The sequence below is a fragment of the Onychomys torridus genome, chromosome 3 (assembly GCF_903995425.1).
Source record: "Onychomys torridus chromosome 3, mOncTor1.1, whole genome shotgun sequence".
Classification (NCBI taxonomy): Eukaryota; Metazoa; Chordata; class Mammalia; order Rodentia; family Cricetidae; genus Onychomys; species Onychomys torridus.
Genome location: NC_050445.1, coordinates 56,504,229 through 56,522,656, shown reverse-complemented (window position 1 = coordinate 56,522,656; position 18,428 = coordinate 56,504,229). Strand labels below are relative to the sequence as shown.

The window sequence follows — 18,428 nt, the reverse complement described above, 5'->3', positions numbered from 1 at the left end:
AGAAAGAATATTTTCACTTGATAGAGAAATCTGAATTTTTTCAGCAGATGTTCCATTGTTTCAACATTTCTATTTTCCATGACAAGATTTCAGCCCTCATTTGTTACCTCCATTCACGTGTATGAATTGCACTTGATTTTTTTTCTTTTTTTTCTTTTTGTTGCTCGTCTGCCACAATTAAAGCCCAATACATCCCCATCATTGTTCCTTTTGTATGCCTCCTTCTTGAGACATGCTGAGTTTCATAGATTTGTAAGCTGAATTTTTTCAACAAATTTTATAAAATTTTGAATGCTATCTATTCCAATATGTTTTCTGTCAGTCTCCCTGTATAATATCATTACCCCACATATTATACATCTTAATGCCAGTCACTGACTGTCTTTGCTTATCACCCTTAGTATTCTTTCTTTCTTTTCTTTAGATCTGATCATTCTATTTCTCTGTCTTCAGGAACAATAATCCTTTCATCTATTCAAACAGTAATTTCTATTTTCCTTCACATCACTTAGATTTAGACTTGTTTTTTAATCTCCAGTTTATAAGCCCACTCTATGAGTTTGCTTATTGCAGAGTTGGAGCATCATTTATTCCTAAATTCCTAAATGGCCGCTTAGCTCCTCATACCCCTGCGTGTCCATTCTCCCAGTCTTTTTCAATTAAGACTTCAAGCTGATGTTTCTTTTACAGTCCTTGTCTACTGATTCTAGTATCTGGCCCATTTAAGTGTTTGTTTCCAGTATTATTTTTTCTTGATAGAGGGTGTCTTGTTATATTTCTATTCATAGATAGCAACTTTACTCTACTTTATGAACATGTATGATAAAAAGTCTGGGAGACATAACTATCTTTAATAGTGTATTCTTTATTTGGCATGTAAAGACCCTGGTGATTCTGTCAAGGATGAGTTCATTGGCATTAGGCCTAGTATTTTTTATATTTGAACTTAACTAAGATAATATGGCCCTTACTTTTAACCTGAGCTACTCAACAAGTATTGTTTACCTTTTCCAAGCTCAAACTCTGATATCGTCAGTGCTGGACTATATCTTAGTTCTCAGCTTTGCAGCCAAATGTCACCACTGTGCCTCAAAGATTTCTTCATGTACATACACAGGCCCATTCTGGCCAAAGACCAATGGAGTGTAATATAGAGACAACTGGACTCTGCTTCTTAGCCTATAAGGCAGATCCCCTTGTTCCATGTCCTGTCCTGAGATCTCTAGCCACTTCTGCACTATGGAATGTAAATATTTAACTTCTTTGCCTAACTGATCATGACACAACATTTATCTTCCCTTCTCTGTGGTAGAAAAGAACCTCCAGGGAAACACAGATGAAACTGTAAAGCTCTGGCCATAATGTGTACAATCTTGGCTGCTTTATTTTTTCTTTTAATGTATGAAAGAGCTAATTTACATTTTCTGTCAAATTTCAGAGTTGTTTTTCTTGGGATATTACCAGTTATATTGTTTTGGAATGAAACAGAAGCCCATAGTGTTTGTTTTGCTAATGACTTTGAATATTTACCTGCTAGGTGTTGTGTTATAATAATATGCATGGTTTAGGTCTTCTGTTTATAGCTACTACTGAAAGACATTGTGGTAGAGTTCAGATTTGCTGTTAATCATATTTATTGGTACTTTGGCTTCATTACTGAATGCATTTTTCTTTCTTCAATAAATACTAATTAAATACTTAGAAGCAGTATTTTAATCCTCTGCACAATGCACATGGTTATATGATATTTTCTTGTTTATTTGTTTATAATCTAGTTCCATCAATTAAAATCATTTGGTGACAGAGAGAATTTTGTTTGTGTTGTTAAAAATCTCTGTTTTCAACATTCAGAATAATGCCTATAATGCACAAAGCACTCAGTAAACACTAGATGAGGGTATGAGAGGATGCTCACACAAATAACAATGTTGGTACTATCAGAAGGATCACTTTAATAGATCATTGGCTTTGAGACTAAATTAGATTTTTTTTAAACACAAATATTGTAAGAGTAGTATCTGAAGAGGAAGTATGTTTTTTCATCTTCAAACTGGTTTGCTCTTAGTGATGCTCCATCCACAGCACTGCAGTCGGAAGTGTAGGTTCAGACTTATTTGATTGACAATCATTGATATAACTTATTAATCACCTCTATACCTCAATATTCCATAACAATAGTGGTACTTACTCCATAGAATTAGGGTCTATCAGCAAATAATTGTAAACCACTTATAAGACTGTTTTACACATTGCAAGCATTGAGCATCCCTCTTATCTCCATTCTCTGTGTCACTATTACTTCAAAGAAAATCGAAGGTCCTCAAATCTATTCTGTTTGTTATCAGGCATAGCAAAACTATAAAAAAAAAAATACCGGGGGTACTCAAAATCAACACTGTCACTTCTTAGAAGAGTCATGTTAGCATTCTCATTCTTCAAGGTAAGATGATCACCAAACAAATATTTATGTAAGTTCGTTAACTTTGAGTCTGACTTCTGAACCAATGCTTATAGACCACAGGTTCTAGTTCTAAACTTACAACAGTGAGTAGAAAAGGTACCTTTATAATAATTGTGAAATTCACAGTGCCTGTGAGACAATAGGAACTATTTTCATAGGAAAAGTACAAGTTTCTGGTTTGGGGAATCATAAAGAAAATTTGCCAGTTTTCCTTTGTGAAGAGAGCACTGTAAGCATGTTGGATTACCACCTCATACACATATGACTAGGTAAACTTTTTATCTGTCTCTGGAATGATGCACCTATAGAAGAGAGATAGGATTTTATGCAAGCTCATTTTGTTGTTGTTGTTGTTGTTTTATGAGACAGGGTTTTCCTGTGTAACTTTGAGCCTTTCCTGGAACTTGCTTTGTAGACCAGGCTGGTCTCAAACTCACAGAGATCTGCCTGCCTATGCCTCCCAAGTGCTGGGATTAAAGGCGTGTGCCACCTGGTTGCAAGCTCCTTTCTTTGTAAGTCTTACAACTTTCATTGGAGAATACTAGTCCTGTAATTTCATTCATTGGCTGTTTTCCTTACTGGAGACCTATTCATCTATGCCAAATTGTGTTAAGCCCACTTATTTTTCCTCACTGCACTATACTTTCATATTAATGTGGTAGCAATGCTGTAGAAATTGGTTCAAAAACAGTCTTTCTGGTCATTGCAATATTTATTGTATCGATGTCCAAAATAACCAGAAATATGTTTTGTAATTTCATACATTTGTTATAAAACAAAATAGCATAGAAGACTGCTTCTTTTCTTACTATTTATTTGTGTGCATGTGCGTGTGTACACACACACCCTAGTGAATTTTTATGCAGCATATGGTATAGTGCCTTTCCAGGCCAAAAGCGGGCATCAGTCAGATCCCATGGACCTGTAGTTGATGGTTGTTGTGAGTCACCTGCTATAGGTACTCGGGACTAAATCCAGGTGCCTAGGAAGAGCAATAAGCTGTCTTAATCACTGAGCCAAATCTCCAACCCTGAAAACTGCTTCTTATAACAAAAATAAAGGGAAAATGGGCAATATTTAAGGTACTAGTTTTTCATTTTCAAGCTTTGTATTTTTCTCTGTTTATTCTGAGATTGCAATTTAATTTCTTCCGTCTATTTCCTCCTTCCATATCAAGTTCATAGTCTCTTTTTTTTCATTAATTGCTTTTGCATGCATAGAGTATTTGTAGACACACATAACCCTAAATGTAACCTGTTGAGTCTGTGTAATGTTACTTGTATGAAGTTTTCAGGGCTGAATATTTTGCAGTGAACAACAAATTGGTGTGCTCTTCCCTGGGAGGATCACCTCTCATGCTCCCAGCCTTTACTTAGAAAACTACAGCCAATCAAAAGGCAGAGTTGTGGAGCCAAGTCCCAACGAATGCATCTACAAAACACTCTCCTGCACCTAAGACTAAGGGAACGTTATAGAATAGTGAGCGGAAAGATTGTAAGAGCCAAAGGATCAGGGAGTTTGCTGTAAGACTGTGTTTCCTAGTAATGTAATGTCAGAAGGTAAAGCCATAAAGTCTATCAACACGACTGTCCACATATGAGCTGAGCTGAACAAGGATGGCACCAATGAACACGCCAAATTGGCTGGGGAAAATGTCCAAGAGGCCTCAACCCTACACAAAGAACTAAAGGAAGTGAGTTAAAGGGTTTTCTTCTTTCTTTCTTTCTTTCTTTCTTTCTTTCTTTCTTTCTTTTTTTTTTTTTTTTTTGAGACAGGGTTTCTCTGTAGCTTTGGAGGCTGTCCTGGAATTCGCTTTGTAGACCAGGCTGGCCTCAAACTCACTGAGATCCACCTGCCTCTGCCTCCCAAGTACTGGGTTTACAGGCATGCGCCACCACCGCCCGGCTCAAGTTAAAGGATTTTTAAGTGTCAACTCAATTGAAGAGTTCACAATACCACTATGGAATCTTGACTCTTGTGGTTATTTGAACCATATGTTGGAACTTATGAAACTGCTGGTTTAATTTTAAGAGTTGTCAGTTACAGTAATTTCATGTGATTAAAGGAAAAAGTTACCTTACGGTATTTTGCTACATCGCCTGGTGTGAACTACTTTCCATGCTAGAATTGCAGAATCAAGCCCCCATTTACTAGTTATGAATTGTGGTTCTTATTTCCCTATGAGCAATATGCTACAGATAGCACAATAATAGTCATCTATACAAACATGTAGATTATCCATAAGTAGATACTCTTCATGGGAAAATAACTCATGTTTATGGCCTATGAGTGGCTTGAATTCATCAGGCAGCATTTATGCACAGACAAAAAGAAATCTTCACTTGATGGTGTACTTTGCATGCTTATTGTGCTCTACTGTATTATATGGAAATACACACAATATAGGGAAATGAAATGACTTTAAGGATTGATGCATTAGTAGTGTGAGGCAAAGAAGAAATGTCAGGAGACAGGATATCTAACTAATACTGAGCATAATAAAGAAAAATTCAAATGGGTGCCACATGATTTTTTAAATTTCTTGAACTATGCCACAGTTCTAGCTCTAAGCTTATAATAGTGATTTTTGAGAAAGTAATAAACATCTAAGTTAGACTACATTTACAAGGGAGTAGATTCACAGGACAGGGAAATATTTTTGAGTAGTGGTTGAACTTAGTTATGAAAAAGCTGGCTTCGAGTCTGGGTTTTGTCTTTACTTATTTTAGAGTGTTGGGGGAAAATTATTTTCTAATTAACCACCTAGTCATACAATTATGGAAAACACTGTCTACCACAGTAAATTAGTGAAATTTGTTTTCTTTTTTATAGTTAAAAGTCCAGTAAGAAGCCATGATCTTTCATATTGAAAATGAGCTTTTATTTTCAAAGTACATTTCGTATATGTCAAGCAGTTAGAAATTAAGGGATTCAAGTCATTGTATGTAACAGACACAGCAGAAACATGTAAAACAATGAGCTTTCCCAAATATTTCCCATTTTTCTTCACTATTACTATTATGTTAACAAGATTTAAGGTTTACAGGCGTAATGTTCCCTAGACATATAGATTTTTGATCCCCCAAGGATCCTGTGTGATGGAAGATGCAGTCAAAGGTGAAAAATATTCTTTTCAGAAAAACAATCCAATTCCAAACACTTCTTTTGTAAACGTTTGGCAGTGTTGTGTTCCTTAGACTTCTCAAACAGTGACTCACAAAGGAAGGAAAACTGCAATTATTCTGTCTTCAACAACTACAAAAGTAAAATTAGCCATAATTCTTTTTGCTCTAGAATAATAATGTGAAAGCTTTGGAAAAAGTATATACTTTCCCCCAAAAGTGGTAATTTAATATACAATGTAAGCATATGTCAACATATTTGCAACATATTATAAAGAGGCTCTGCATAATTCATCTGCCACTGGATTTCTAAAGGACAACATACAATTACTGTTTTATTGCATGCAAAAATTTCAACCAAAACTCTTATTTTTAAAATTCCTCCCCTTTTCTCAATTTAACCAGTAAAGCAAACATAAACAAAAATAATATTTATTTTCCATGTAATAAAAGCAAGTTCTGATGGAAGACCTCACATGTAACACTAAGTCTTTTCAGAGGAAACAGAAACAAAGAAAGAAAGGGCTGGTAGGTGAGTCAAATAGATTGATTCAAGATGATACACTGTAAATTAGATGTCCAGCAAACCCACATCCTCTAACTGAAGAGAGCTCTTTACCTTTCTTAAATCTATTTTCAAATGACGACATATCAAATCCACACAGACATTTATGGAGCAGGATGTGTTATAATAAAGAACTATAATGGAGAGAAAGCACTACGCCTTCTCTTGGAACCTTAATATCTTAAGAAGTTGAAATTAATATTCATGAAGTAATTGTAAAAGACTATAATCATATATTGTGAAATAATAATTTTTGCAGAACCATAAGAAGGTTATGGACTTTGAGTAAAGGAAAATGATTGAAGGTCATATAGTTACTTAAAATGGAAAGAGACAGTTGAATAGTCAGGACAATGGCTGAAGGCATTTCAATAGATGAAGGACTGAAGGTATCATCTGTCTCTGTGGCTGGGACCTTAACTTCAAGAGAGCTTATGTTCTTTCTTGTGAGTATAAACAAAATGAACTCTTACACTAAGGCTATGCTGCTTTGTTGAATCCAGAAAATATGAAATAAGAAGTACATCAAATGAATATCACTATATAAGTATGTTTATACTTAAAATTAATGCGTTGTCTTTGATATTTAATTTTTAATTAATAAACTGACAATGTCATACTTGTATACAATGCACTATGTCGATACATATGTTTTAAAAAATGACTTCATGCAATACTAGCATTATACTGGGTTAATAATAATAAATATGGATCCTTGCATTTCGAATAGGGACTTTTGTGTGTGCAATAAATGGTGACACCCTTCAAAGATGAATCTGTTGTCATGCTTCCTTTCCCCGTTGCTATTCCTCCCAGTTTATTTCCCTTTTTATTGCCCGTTGCTTTTAGAAGGAATAAATATTAATGAGTTCCACAATGTAGTTTGTACTCCTCTGTTAACACTGCAGAGAGTACCTACTCCCTATTGAGTAATCATTAGCAAGGCAGTGAACAGCTAGTGCCAGCCACAAACCATTTCTTTTACATCCTTACATAGCAGGAGTGTGTCTCTGAAAAAAATGCTATTCATTCTCCACTGCACATCCCTGAGTGCTAGTTTCAGAATTCCTTCTGGAGCTATCAGTCATCTACAACAGACTCCACGAAATAGGTGCTTAAGGGTTACAGAAAGAATACAGAGCACAGGCACTTGATCAAGGCATGGTAGCAGAAATTTTATACTCTATCTTTCTCTTATTAATGGAAGGTCCTGTACTAACAGTTATGATTTTTTTTTCATCTCAGTTAATAGAGCTGATGAACAATGAAATTATGTTGTTTTCCCCAAATACCTAGAAAGATATAACAGGTTTTTACAGAAGTACGCCCAAGTGACCTAACACAGGACTCTGTGAGTGTAGATAAGACAACTTTACCTCTGAAGACAAGTAGTGACTTGTTTTCATTCCCCTTTTCCCTGGGGAATTATTGTAAGAAGTATGGAATCAAGGTTTTACTGGACATATAAACTTGACCTACTGTTTCTCATCTTAAAGTGGTGCTTCTCTTTGTTCATATACAAAAGCCAATAGCATGTTAGAATTAAGGAAAGATTAGTTGAGAAGCCTATAAGAAGTTTCAGGTTTAGGGTCCTTCACATGCCAGGCTTATCCAACTCCGTTAGTAAATCCTGAGTGGCTTGTATTTGGAGTGATTCATTCATTGTCTTCTTTAAGTAGAAAACCATAAAAAATGCATCAGCTTTAGGACTCAGACCCACACAATCTCAGTTCCTCCCAATGCTCAGCAACTAGGTTTCAAGAGGCAATTCATTATTATGGTTGCCATCATCCAAGACACAAAAAATGTGGCCTTTTCAGACATTTAGAACTACAACCTCACTGGGTAACATCAGGGATTTGTATTTTCTTAAAGTATTCAGGTGGTTCTTCAACTACACATTGAGGGTATAAACTTTGGAGACCAATCGTTTACCTGATATATAAGTCCTTGGAGTGGTTAAAATTATTATCAACTTCACAAGATCCAGAATCAACTTGGAGAGGACTCTTTGGGTATGTTTGAGTTATTATGTGGATAGTTTAGATTCTCTGTGGGGATTATTTAGACTAGGTTGACCTGTGGAGACATAACTTAACTCTGGGTGTTACCATTCATGGGCAAGGGTTCTATACTGAATAAAAGATGGAAGGTAAGTTGCATACCAGCTTTCATTGCACTATACTTCCTGACTGGATACAAGGTGTTCAGCAGACTCATGTTGGAACTTCCTTCAAACTGTAAGGTAGAATAAATCCTTTCTCTCTTTAGTTGTTTTTGTAAGAGTAATTTTAGCACAACAATAAAAAAATTAACCAATAAGGACATCTTTCTGATCTGTAGTGTAGCACACTCAAAGCTGAAGTGGACAGCTCTAAACTGGCATGTCCACAGCAGTTTCCTGTGTCTGCCTCAGGTCAGTTCTGAACTTCAAGTAGAAAAAAGCTACAAATGCAATACTATTAAGATTTAAGATTTCTGATGACAAGGATCAAGGTTATTTATAAAATATTCTCTCTTCAACATATCAACTTTTGATGTAACCAAATAGTTTTACTATAATCCATTGAGCAGATGAAATGCCAAATAGACTGCATGTATGTGTAGGAGAGTAACACTTGAGAGAACTGAGAGAGAATGAGTTCATTGTTAAGCTCTTGATTCTACCTGCTTCTTCCCTGAATAAGCATATACTCTTCCACAAGCAAATAATTGCCATAGAACCTTAGTTAATATGATCATTATTGTAAATTTTGTTACTATTATTTTTATAGTGAGTATTTGGGTTTTAAATGTAGATTTTTATAAACATTGCAATAAACTTGCAATGTTGGACATATTTTATTTTTCTCATTCCTTATCATATCATAAAACTATCACCTTACATGCATTATCTTTTTATCTTAGTACTGTCCATATATTTTGTTAGCATATCATGTGAAGCTTTGTTCAAGAAACATCTATAAATAATTATTTTTTAACTCTTCTGGAAAATAACTTTTGGATCACTGGCATTTATATTTTATATCAGTAAATTGGAGGAAGCATCAGGAAATGAGAGAGAGGAATAGGTAGGAGATGTTCGTGATATTTTTGTCTTCCATTACTTCAATTTTAAAAGTATTAATCACTTGGATGCATCATTGAACTACAGTAGTTTGGCAGCAACTAGTAGTAACTAAATTCTATTGAGTCTTATGTTTGTAAATACAATCTTGTCTAGAGATTCTGTAGAAAATTCTGTAAAGTTATGATTATTAAAGAACATTTTTAAAATCAAATATCATTTAGTTGTTCCAGTCATTTACTCTTCTAGTTATGATATTTCATTACTAAGAAAAATTTTCTGCTGTGCTTTAATATGACATCATTAACTACTTAGCTAAATATTATATGCAATCTATTAGTCTATGTATTTTTCAGTAGTAGTATATGGTATCAATAGTTCAGACTCCCAACCAACCAATACTTTTCAAATTATTCCAAACAGTAGAAAGAAAAGAATCACTAAGCCCATATTATTTTAATGCCAAAGCTATGTAAATACACAATGACAACAAAGAAAATCAGAGGCCAATATCCCTGATGAGCATAGATGCAAATATTCTCAATAAAATACTTGTAAACTGAATCCCAGCAGACGTATAAATATCATATAAAGTTAGCTTTACCTAGTAGATACTGGGGTGGTTTGACATACTTAAGTTGATATTGTTATAAAGAATAAAATGGATTTAAAGACAAAAATCACATAAACATTTAAATGAATACAGAAAAGGACTTCGTCAAAAATCCAACATACTTTCATGACAAAAGCCCTAAGGGAGTGGGATCAGAGTAAACACACTTCATCATAATAAGGGATACATATGGCAAAAACAAAAGAAACATCATCCTAAAATGAAGAAAAACTTGAAAGAGTACAATTAAAAGCAGGAGGGGGAGAAGGATGTCCACTACCCAACTCTTTTTCAATACAGGACTTGAAGCTCTAGAAAAGTAATACAACAGAAGGAAATCAAGGGACAAAAATAGGAGAAGAAAAAGTCATATTAAACCTATTTGCAGACATAGTATTATTCATACTATACACAATTCAATCCTCAAAAATTCCAACAGAAATGTTCTAGAAATGATCAACACTTTCAGCAGTGGCAGGATGCATAATCAACTTATACACCAATAACAAAAAGAGAGATAACAGGAATACTTCCATTTACAATACCTGAAAAATAAACAAAAACAAAACTCGGAGTTAAGTGCAACCAAGAAGGCGAAAGATCTATACCATAAAAACTTGAAATCTCTGAAAAAAGAGACGGACGAGGAAGACACGAAGATGGAAAGACTTCCCATGCTCATGGATTGGCAGTATTACTGTTGTGAAAATGATCATCCTAACAAAAGCAATTTACAGACTCAATACAATGTTAACAACACCTATAATATTCTTCATGGAAATTTGCAGCTTTTGTTGGTGCAATGCATTGTGGAAGTCCTTTGTTTTCACTTTAGGTCTCCCCTTTAGTGATTTTTTTTTAACCTTTTTTTGGTTTGTTTGTTTAGGTAGTACCATTGGTTATATTATTTCCCTGGCTTTTATGCATTTGGACTCCCAAAGTAATCATAAATTTGAAAGTAAAACTAGTTTGAGTAGAGGCCTATCAATGTATTTCTTTGGAGAGGTTCATTTTCCCAACTCTAGCTGATCTGTTATGCTGTCAGCTCCCTGAAAGGGAAGCTGGAATTCCCGAAGCACTCAGAGCTATAACCTCATCAGATGAAACAGCAATTTACTGTTTCTGTGTCCTGCCCCTTATCTGTCTCACTGCTCTAAGTCACAATAATGCATAATCCCTAACCTGCACCATTCTCCACCCCAGGGCAACTACAGAAAGCATCAGCATAACTTTGCTGGTCTGTTCTGGGAATTTCTTAGTCAAGGGTTTACTTCTGCCCTTAAAAGCATTTAACGTAAGTGTATCTTGAGCACCTAAGTAATTTTGAAAAGATGATTTTGAGGTAATGTAGTCTGTCATCCTGATGGAAATGGAATGGGAGAGCTACTTTTGAGTATGTATATTCAGAAAAATAAAATAAAATGACATGGAGAAGAATACAAGGAAGAGTAGAATCAAAACCCAGCCTATCTTGAGTTCTTTCTCAGGTTCCTTTGAAAGTAGCCTTAAGGACAAAAGTACAAAATACAGTTAAGCAATCTACTTAACTCAAAAAGAGAGAATAAACGTGTTTTAAAATGTTCAAACACTTTTAAGATAAGAAAGAATTTTAAGTGACCAACCTGGTCAAAGTACATTAATATTGTCTCATCTTTTGATCTAACATCTCTATTCAAATTCAGAGGTGCTAGTAATGTCTCCTTCAGAGGTGAAGGGCAGAGTGAGAGTCAATATGGTCTTTGCCTACAATAGAGAAGTTCTAAAGAGGGAAATCCATTCAAACATTCGAGCATCAATTTTGCAGACATGTTTCAAACAAATAGTATCATTTTACAGTGGAGGCTCTAAACATCCTGAGAACTTGACCTAAGCCAAATGCAAGGAATCATTGTTTGCACGTTTAGCTGACCTCTAAACTACTCCAATACAGCTTTGTCTGATTGTATTTTTCTTTGATTACTCCCTGAAATCTCACAAGTAGGACCTTCCTCCCCTAAAAGTCTCAGAAGTCACCTCTGGGTAAAACAATAACCACCTTAATCTAATTCCCAGCAGGTGAGTTCTCAGCATTTATCCCATTGGCTGAACCTTCTCAGCATAAAGATCAGGAGGAACCTGCAGAGGGAGTCAAGTCAATCCTGCTCTTCCTCTTCTCTCCAAAGGACTCACTGGCAAGAAAGAGCTAATTCCTTCAAGGTTTTCTTATGAATTAATTATCCTATACTATATTGCATTTCATCTACAGTGTAGGCTATATTTCTAAAATGTAGCCTCCATGTCTTTTATTTCTGTTTCAGTTTATCATATTAGGCTTAGTCAAGTGCAGAATGGAATATTTAGACATGTGAAAAATTATGGAAAGTGCTTGATTTCTCTCAGTAAAAAGTGTTTACATACCTGTTTGCATGGCTATTATATATAAGGTATAATAATAACTGCTAAAAAACTTAGAAGTCAATAATTATTATTTCTGTAATCTACACCAATAATGATATTATATTAACTCTCAAGCAGCATGAGACCATTATCATGTCATGAGATAGCTTGATACACATCTAGGATCCTAAGAGTGAAAGCATCTCATTAGTGAGATGGTTAAGCATCTCATTAGTGAAGCTGTGAAGTCTCTTCCAGACTCATGATAATCTGATGTACATTCCTGATGGAAAAGTGATGTTAAATAATCCCACCCACCTGTTATCTCAAAAGTGATGGACAAGAAAAGTGTACCATTAAGCTTTGATGTTCTGTGATAGTTACTTTGTATAAAAAGAGGGAATTAGTACCATAAGCAAAGCTCTTCTTTACTCTTTCAAGGTAAAGCTTTGGCCCTAGTGTGCTTGTTATTAAAACTATGGATAGAGAGCTACATGCATAATGAATTTAAATTATACTTAGTAGGAAATGTGACTCTTCTCATCTCTTGGTAGAGTACGGGGAAATATGAGTTTATAAGCCTTTCTACACAGTCCAGTTCAACTGTTTTTCCTTCCATCTATCTTCCATAAGCACCAATCCGTTCTGCTGTTGTACCTCACCACACAGGTTCACATTCTGGGCTGTCTTTCTTAGTAACCCACGTCTCTCTATTCTTATCGAGACTCCATTAATACACTTCTTACAGAACACTTGTTCAAGTTTTCTGTGATATAAATCACCTTGAGTATGATCTACTGTTTCACATTGTTTTAGTTTCAATAATTTAGACTGTGTTTAACCTACACCCAATGAAAGGATCAACTTTAGTTTCCCTTTGAACTCTGGAAGCAATCAGTTTGTTTCTACACAACTGATCATGAGCATCCAATGAGGAATATTTTTAGCTGCTGTCTAAGATATATGGGGTCACTTCCCCACAGGCTTCATCCTGTCATACTCTGATAAGGGCTGATTTGTTTAGTATGAGCTGGACACCATATGTAGCTGCCTGAAATCCTGTTCAGGTGGATGAACAAAAATGTTATGTTTTCCACTACTAATTCTCAGTATGGAGCTTGCCAGGCCTTTCTTCTAAAGAGATACACCCGTCCTCTGGCTGGATATTGTAAGAGAAACATTGTCTGGATTTCAAGGGTTACCTACTGCTAGCAATGGCAAAAGGATTAAATGAAGACACCCTCCAATACCATTAGGATATAGCTTTTTGTACTGCCTATAGATGCTACCACTAGCCTACACAATATTATAGTGATAATTTGACTGTCACAATTAGAGTGCTATGGTGTATTATACTAAACATGTGTGCACATTAGTCACTTAGGTTTTAATTTTCTGAAAACTAAGGCTGGTAAGAATATTTTTGTGACCAGTGTGGTTTAATTTAGTTAACAGTAGTACATATGAATAAAGTGATAAAGGTGGCCCTGTCCTCATGATAATATGGATATTAACATTCTAATTAATGAGATCTATCTGTAAAAATAATAAAATAAGTTTATATGAACTTCATATCACCTGCTTTCTTGTGTGTGTGTGTGTGTGTGAGTGTGTATGTGTGTGTGTATGTGTATTTATTTTGAGTCAAATTAGTTTCAACTGATGTTAAAAATACCTTGTTACTTGTGAAAAAGACTCATCTATAGAACAGTGTGACTCTGCAAAAGAAAATGTGGAATTTGTTCTTTGAAATAAGTACAATATAGATGGCATATGGGGTGATTTGTTCATGGTAACACAGTCCAGATTTCTTGAGATGACTGTTTTCTAATGGGGCTTGGTTGTAGAAGCTGGTTTGAGAAGTCTTTTTCTCTCTTTCATTTTAAAGGTGATTTGGCCTTTTCATATTTATTGAAGGAAAATAGGCTGTGAACAATCTTCACAGCTGACGGTCTAATTGTCCTCCATTCGCTCATATTTGTAACTCACATATGTCACCCTGGGAGGCTGGTATACTGGATGGGTTTCTATTGGGAAATGTTAACAGCTCCTAAGGGGAAACTTACATGTATGTTTTGAGCAAGGAAAGCAGTAACGTTTAAAGAGAATCAGCTATTTTTGCCCAAAACACACACACACACACACACACACACACACACACACACACACACACACCACACTTACATACACACATACAACAAAACAAAATAAAACAACTCCTACCCTCTACGAGGCTTATTAATATTCTCAGTCTATAAAGGAATACACATTCCTAAGTGACTCACGCCATACATACCAGTCATAAATATTCATTTTAGGTGAAGACATCACTTTTGTATCTACTGACCTTTCTTTGGCATTTTGCTTTATTCTAACAGATACATCTTAATAATGATATTCTTTTTGTATTCCTGTCTTTCTGCTTTACTTTGTTTCTTTGCAGTGGTTTAGAAGAGGTATGAGAGACTCTGAAAAAAATGATTTAAAACATAACCAGTTGCAGTCCAGAATTCTCAAGATCTTTTGAAAGTAATAACCTACAAGACATAATTGACATTCAGACACTAAAATCTGATCTACCTCGAGCAATGAAATTATACTACTCTGAAAATTCTACTGTAATAAATCTACCTAAAAGTTTTAAAAATGCAGTCATTAAAGTGGCCAAGAAAATATTAATGTACTAACATTTGTGTTTTATGCTAGTTCCTTATAACCTCAAGGTACATTAGTAGTGAAGTCTATCCTAAGGCTGCATTCCTAAATGAGCTTACATGCTGGGTAAAATTAGTGGATGCAGAACAATTAAATTTTGGAAGTTGTAAATGCAGAACTTCGGCGCTTATCTTTGGTCACTGACATTGCCTCATTTGCTCAGGCAGTGGAGCCAATCTTAGTTTTAAAGCTTGCATTTCTCTTCCTGCCCTCACCCCACCCCTTTTCCTGACCATTCTTGTGCAGAATTCTCCCCTGAATCTGAATATTCTGCTTTTTTCTCTTCTTTTATTAACTAGGCTTTTTTTTTTTTTTTTTTTTTTTTCATTTCCCAACGTACATGCTTCCTAGGACATTCTCTTCTATTCCCTGTTGTCAAATGCAGCACACTCAGTGTGTGTGTGTGTGTGTGTGTGTGTGTGTGTGTTTTGTTCTGAGTTTCCTTTAGGGTTGTGCCTTACTACACACTACTCCTTCAACCTGACAGAAACTCTTCAGTCCCTGCCCTCACCCTCTCTTCTCTCAGTAGCTTGTCAGTCATTGTTCTGCTCAACTGCTGTTCCCTTTAGTTTTTCTAAATCATGGTTGTATGGGTCATTGTTGGTGTTATAACTACTGCTTTGTCTACCATCATGAGGAATTCAAGAATTTTATGACATGAAATATATGTTGATTATATTATCCCATTTATACACATCATTGGATCTTTGGTGATGGCCAGTTTGCTGATATCCAATAAACACATGTTGAATGGATTAGTCTTGCAGGTTTTGCTGTTACTCAGATAAACAGCTGCTTACAGAACTGTTTTAAAGTACTCAGTCTAAACTTGATCCAATAACAATGGTGATCCTCTTGTAGCCCGGGCCATTTTGAATTCACTTGCTCTTCTGCACACTTATCTATCCAGTCCCCAAACTGAGATTAAAATATAATAAAAATGATGGGTGAGCCCTATACTTATCTGTGAGTATAGGGACAAAATCTTGGAATGTAGTTAGAAATTATTTTGGTTTAATAAATAGCACCTGGTGGTTCTTCTCCAAGATCCATGACTTCACTAGTTCCAAGTGTTGGCAGGTTTCCAGTACCTGGCATGGCAACTCCTGCATGTAAGGCTCAGGGATCATAGAGAAGAGGATGTGGGAAGGTTGTATGAGTCAGAGAAACAGGAAGTTTGCTGTGAAATTTTTTCTCCTAGAAATGTCAGAGAAACTACACCTGTAAAGTCTCGTCAACACGGCTGCCTAAAGAAACCTGAACATGGATGGCACCATTAGACATGCTACCATACAGGTGGGATGTCTCATGGAGATTCCATCACAAAGAACTATAGGCAACAAAAGAATGTCAAGAGCAGGAAAAATAGTCTTCCCCGAGGAAGAATCCCCAAACTGGTTATCCAGTACAAAGTGGCCAGTTCTGAAATCATATACATCTAAGTAACATTATACAGACTGAGCAGATTTATATATTTAGGAAATATATAACAACCTACTCAATCTGTATAATATAATATATATAATAAGCTATAAATATTAAATTATAAATAATATATACATAACAAAATAGCAACAGTAGGAAATCAAATATACACAGAAAATGTCAGTATCATGATTAGTTTATTTTTAATTACAGTTTAACAAAATGAGATTTTTAAAAAGTTGATCATGAGGTTCTTATTCATTTCTTCTCATTTAATATATTTGTACTTTATGCATATATTTATAAGATAACATTTTTGTTTTATAACTAATTACTCCTCCTAAATTTTGATGCTAGAGGCTTTTACTATTTTTTTAAGAGACCTATAAAACAAATCAAACCTGACAAAGGCAGAGTTGTATTAAGTTTTTTACCAACCATCATGTCAGTTAGTCTTTAGCTGGCTTGGACTCTAACCATAGTATGAATAGCAGGGGGCTCTTCCTGTCCCCCATGGCTAGTTTATGTTCCCCAAGGGCAAGCACCTGCTCACTCTTCATGAATGAGCCATCTTAAGGGAGTATCACATACCTTCTTTGTCCTTCTGTGTATTTAAGTGGGAGAGCAGGTTGTCATTGGTTTGTATGCAGTATACCTCCCGGGTCTGGATGCCACCTCCACAGAGGGCTGTCTGATTGGCACGCCTCTTGTCCTGCTGACTGAGCAAAGGGTCCACGTGGCACTCTGTCCACTCTGTAGTTCTCCAGCCATACCTAGATGAAGAGAATCGGAGGGTGGTAGAAATGTGTACTCAGGAAAACATTTCTCCACTCTTTTCAGATTTCATTGTAAAACTCAAACTTAAAACCATTTCTTCTGGATCCAGTACAGACTCTGAGTCTGATGCAGATTCAGTTTCATTAGCTTCCTTGTCCTCAATTGGACCCCTTTAGAGGGGTTAAATGCAGAGTGTGCCTGTTTTAATTGCAAGTACTAGAAGTTACTTATCAATATTTTATGAAATAAGAACATAACGCTGAAAACATGAAATTTTATGTGCAATTAAACTGAACTCAAGCTTGCCCTTTCTTAATGCTTATAAACAAAGGCAGGCTGAATCTGAGAATGCCAAACATTCTAAGTGATGATGAGCCCAAACACTTGTTTTGCTTTTAATAAAATGCATAAAAATTGCTTATTCATATTGGAGCAAAATTATAATTGCATGCCAGATTTAAAAATATAACAGAGCAATTCACAGCTTCCTCATTACTGTCAAGAATCAGAAGTCTTTCATGTACATGCTCTGTAGAGCCCAGCATCCTTGATGAATGCCAATGAATGATGGGAAGAGCTGACGATGCTCTTAGTAAAGCACAGAAAAGATGATCCCTGATTCTCAGAGTTCCAATCAAGATTATGATTTGAAAGCAATGTTGGGGTTGTCAGCCTGACTTTCCCTAGAAGGAGATAGACAAGGAAGCATTTCCTCATGTCATCAACAATAGAAAGTGATAGCATTTCTCCACCTCTAGGAAAGTAGATACCTTAAAAGCCCAGAGGAAATGGCTCAAGTAGCACTTTGTCAGTCTAACTATGATGCTTCCCCATGGATCAGATTAATAGCTAACACAGATATAAATGGATGTGCTCATCTCAATTAGACAAAAAGGTTAAAGGTGCCCTTAGATATCTGTTCTGGGTGTGTGGCTCTGTCAGTGGTGAGTAATTTACCAGTGAAATTGAGATTCCTTTCCATTTTCATTTTTGTAAGTGGGGGTTTGGGGATGCACAGTTGTGCGATTGGCCATCAAGGAACAGCACTCAACCTTGTTTGTGAAGGAAGAGTATTTCTGGATACAAGGGTAATTGATATTTGGTTGGTGGAACTGGGTAAAGGAAAGTAAAATTGAAGAACTAATTTTCTATTATAGTTAGAACAACACATTGAAAAAGACTAGAATGGCATCCCAGTTTAGGTCATACTAAGGAGTCCTGTAATAGAAACAGACTTTCAATAATGTAAATAGTTAATATAGTAAAAGAAAAGTGCTACCCTAGGAAATGGAGAAGATAAAGAGTAC

At 35.6% G+C, this 18,428-nt stretch overlaps 1 protein-coding gene across 2 annotated transcripts in view; it reads right to left on the bottom strand.

Annotated features, from left to right (window-relative positions):
• The window catches only part of Thsd7a (thrombospondin type 1 domain containing 7A), a 406,340-nt gene that overhangs the window by 161,002 nt on the left and 226,910 nt on the right, over positions 1-18,428 (bottom strand). For both annotated transcript variants that reach the window (XM_036180854.1, XM_036180853.1), the window contains exon 4: positions 16,936-17,117. In XM_036180854.1, coding sequence (XP_036036747.1) covers positions 16,936-17,117 — 182 coding nt within the window. The remainder of the gene's footprint in view (positions 1-16,935; positions 17,118-18,428) is intronic.